Genomic DNA, 3,141 nt, shown 5'->3' on the forward strand with positions numbered 1-3,141 from the left:
CGTATCAGCTAGAAAGCAAGGAATTACTTAAGGAAAAAATCACCTTGGCCTTGTTGTCAGGCGTTTACACTTCCTGCTGTTATTTTAGAAGCAATTTTTTCCACAACGGAAATCTAACCAAGAATGATGCCTTCTGGTTTTGAATTACTGCTGCGAAAACAATTGTTTTAGCTACCTGGAATATTATTCAGTAGGGTGTTAACTATTTTAGCCGCATTTTAAATTTATTTCCTTTTTGAAGTTTTTGTGTCAGGCAGCGTGAGGCATAAGTTCTTGATCAAATAATAATAAGCTCTTTAAACGACATTTTTTTCTTATTTTCAAGACAATGTAGTTTGAACATAGAATTGGCAAAAAGAGGCGCAATTCCGTATAACCGGAAAAAATACAGTGGCAATAATTGTTCCTAATAAAGATCTAGGCTGCGAGAAAATTGTTGTTGAGGCGCGTTTGAAATTGCTTAAATTTCATGATGTGATGCGGATAACGAATATTTATTTTTATGGGCCACTGCAGCGTCAATTAGTCTTATATGTGTAAAAGGCCATCCTTGTATATGACCAGTCTGCCTCCTATCACTTTCTTCGCTGTTCAAAGAGGTTCTTAACAGTCACTATACCAAATGTTCAGAATGCAAAACACCGCAGAACATTCATCACCTCCCTTCTGATGTCTCTTATTCTCCAGCAGTACACAAGCGGGTTCAAGAGTGAGTTGAGTTTAAAAATTCGTGTTTGAATTTGACCCTGTCCACACGTTAAGCGATATGACAACAAAGTACGGAAGATAGCAGGCAAGCAGAAGACAAAACACCAACATCATGGTGTTCAGCGACTTTTTGTATTGAACGATACTGAAATTATTTCCTCCATGTTGTTGCGTAGCTGAATATGTCTGTTGTTCCTGGATTTGGCGCTGATGACGACGTATTCCAATGGCTATTTTGATGAACGATGACGAAGTTGTCACAACGCTGCAAAAAATTATAAAAGTAGCCAGAAAATCGGTCATGTTCTCACTAATAAACCATGACAAAGGCCAGATAACTCCAAATATCCAACACCCAGCCAGTAGCAACACGACACGCTTAAACGTAACAAAATGATGATACCTTAATCTCAGGGTGAAAGCATAAAATCTGTCCAAAGAGATTACTGTCATCGTGAAGAAAGACACCGATCCCAAGCAGTAACCTGCAATCACGTAAAAATCTCGAATGGCACAGAATACTTTAATGTTGCTGAATACCGCCGCAAAACAGTACGCTGCAAAAATCGGGAACACGACGATTCCAACCCCTAGATCCGAGAAAGCCAAGCTACAGAATAACACTTTTGTTGGGGCGTGCAAAGTTTGACATTTCCGTAGAGCGTGCAGAATAAGCGAGTTCCCAAACACTGTAAAGATCGCAAGTACAACACATGAAATGCTTAGAAATGTGTACGCACCGACTGTTACTGGTGATTCACGGAACTGAGAGAACCTTACAGGACAATACATCTTTTTAACGTTATCAAGTCACTTGAGTGGACGTGTTGTTGTTGGCTTGGAAGTTCAATGTTCTCCTTATAGGCTAAAGCGTCGTGTTTAGCGTCAAATGATCCTCTTTAGTTTAAACCTAGTTGTGGTTGCATGAATAAAATTGAACAAAACCCAAAACGTTATCTTTCGCATGAAATGACCATGTCGACGTTACTAGAAGCTAAAACTGTTAAAATCTTGCCAAGGAGTTGACTAAGGTAGAAATTCCACTTGAATTGTTCACATCAGCTTGAAAGGAACACGAAAGGGATTAGCGAAAAATATTCACCGTCGGCTTGTGTGGGGGGTACTTTTCCGAATGCTATTTTTGAAGCAATTTTCATTAAAAACGGAAATCTAACAAAAGAATGATGCCTTGTCGTCTGGATTAAAACTTGCTGCTGCAAAATAAGATTTAAGCCGCCTGAGATATATTCATTAGGGTGTTTTAGCCGCATTTACTTTTATTTTTTGACGTTTACGTGAGGCATATTGCTTTTACGACAAGCCGCCTTACCTTATTTGCAAGACAATATAGTTATGAACATATAATTGGCGAGAAGAGACGTAATTTCGTACAACCGGAAAAAAAAATACAATGGTAATAATGCTTTCCATTACGAATGTAGGCAGCGAGAAAATTGTTTAACCTTGGGCTTATATGGTGCATTTGAAATTTCCCTGTTGTGATGTGGATAAACTGATATTTTATTATATGGGCCACCATAGCGTTAATAAGTCTTATATGTGTAAAAGGCCATCCTGATGGATTGGATAGAGTTCTTAGCGTTTGAACACTTTGTATCTTTTAATTTGTATTTAACTTTTAACCATGTTTTGTTTATCCGCAATAATTTTTACTCTGTTTCGGAGGCTAAGTGCATAGCCACTATATTTACAAATTTGTTTTTACATTTTTCGCAGCAATACACACTTCCTGTATTTGTTAAAAACACCTGCCTCTATGCGAAGTCATAAAATAAGTGTTCCGAGAGCCAGGGACATTATGAAAAGAAATATTTTCATTAAAAATCGGTAGAGCTAAAAGGACTTAAGACGCTATTTTATTCCTTATTTAAATGAAGGTCAATTAGCTTTTTTTACAGCTTTTATTCTTGGGCAAATCCAAGAGTGATAAGCGATCTTGTGCTAACTTTCCCGGATGCTCTTAATCGTGATGTTTCAAGTCAGGAGAATATCACTTTGACATATCTAAGTAAAAGATGGTTTGACGAACAGCTGGATTTGCTACATTTTGTCACTTAAAAAACTCGCCAAGAAACGAAACACTCACTCTAGAATAAGTTATCTTTCGAATTCAATACGTAATACTCCGTTCAGTGGCGGAGAGATAAAGGTATTAACAGACGCTTTTGCTAAAACATCTTCCATTATATAGTGTGTTTTTTTCCTGGTAGATGATATGTGAATAAGAAGAATTGATCGATGGTGAAAAATGGAATAAACTAAATAAAACAAAAAACAAACAGGCACGGTAAATGCATTGTATCAATATGTGGACATTTTATAAGAAGACGGAAACCCGTTTAAGAATACATGTTTAATATTCAGATGCTATATCCCACTACATTAGAGAAAACCCTGCTATTTACAATGAAC

General features: G+C 37.1%; 1 protein-coding gene across 1 annotated transcript; it reads right to left on the reverse strand.

The window, feature by feature from the left end:
* Positions 1-720: 720 nt before the first annotated feature.
* On the reverse strand, positions 721-1,636 carry LOC144640895 (ocellar opsin-like). The gene has a single exon (XM_078499952.1). The coding sequence runs from the start codon at positions 1,498-1,500 to the stop codon at positions 721-723; it is 780 nt and encodes a 259-aa protein (XP_078356078.1). The 5' UTR covers positions 1,501-1,636.
* Positions 1,637-3,141: the final 1,505 nt, after the last annotated feature.

This window comes from Oculina patagonica, unplaced genomic scaffold (assembly GCF_052425735.1).
Source record: "Oculina patagonica isolate OP01 unplaced genomic scaffold, crgOcupat unplaced547, whole genome shotgun sequence".
In the NCBI taxonomy this organism is placed as follows: domain Eukaryota; kingdom Metazoa; phylum Cnidaria; class Anthozoa; order Scleractinia; family Oculinidae; genus Oculina; species Oculina patagonica.

Coding starts and splice junctions, on each gene's coding strand:
- LOC144640895 (XM_078499952.1), bottom strand. CDS start 1,500: ATGTATTGTCCTGTAAGGTTCTCTCAGTTCCGTGAATCACCAGTAACA.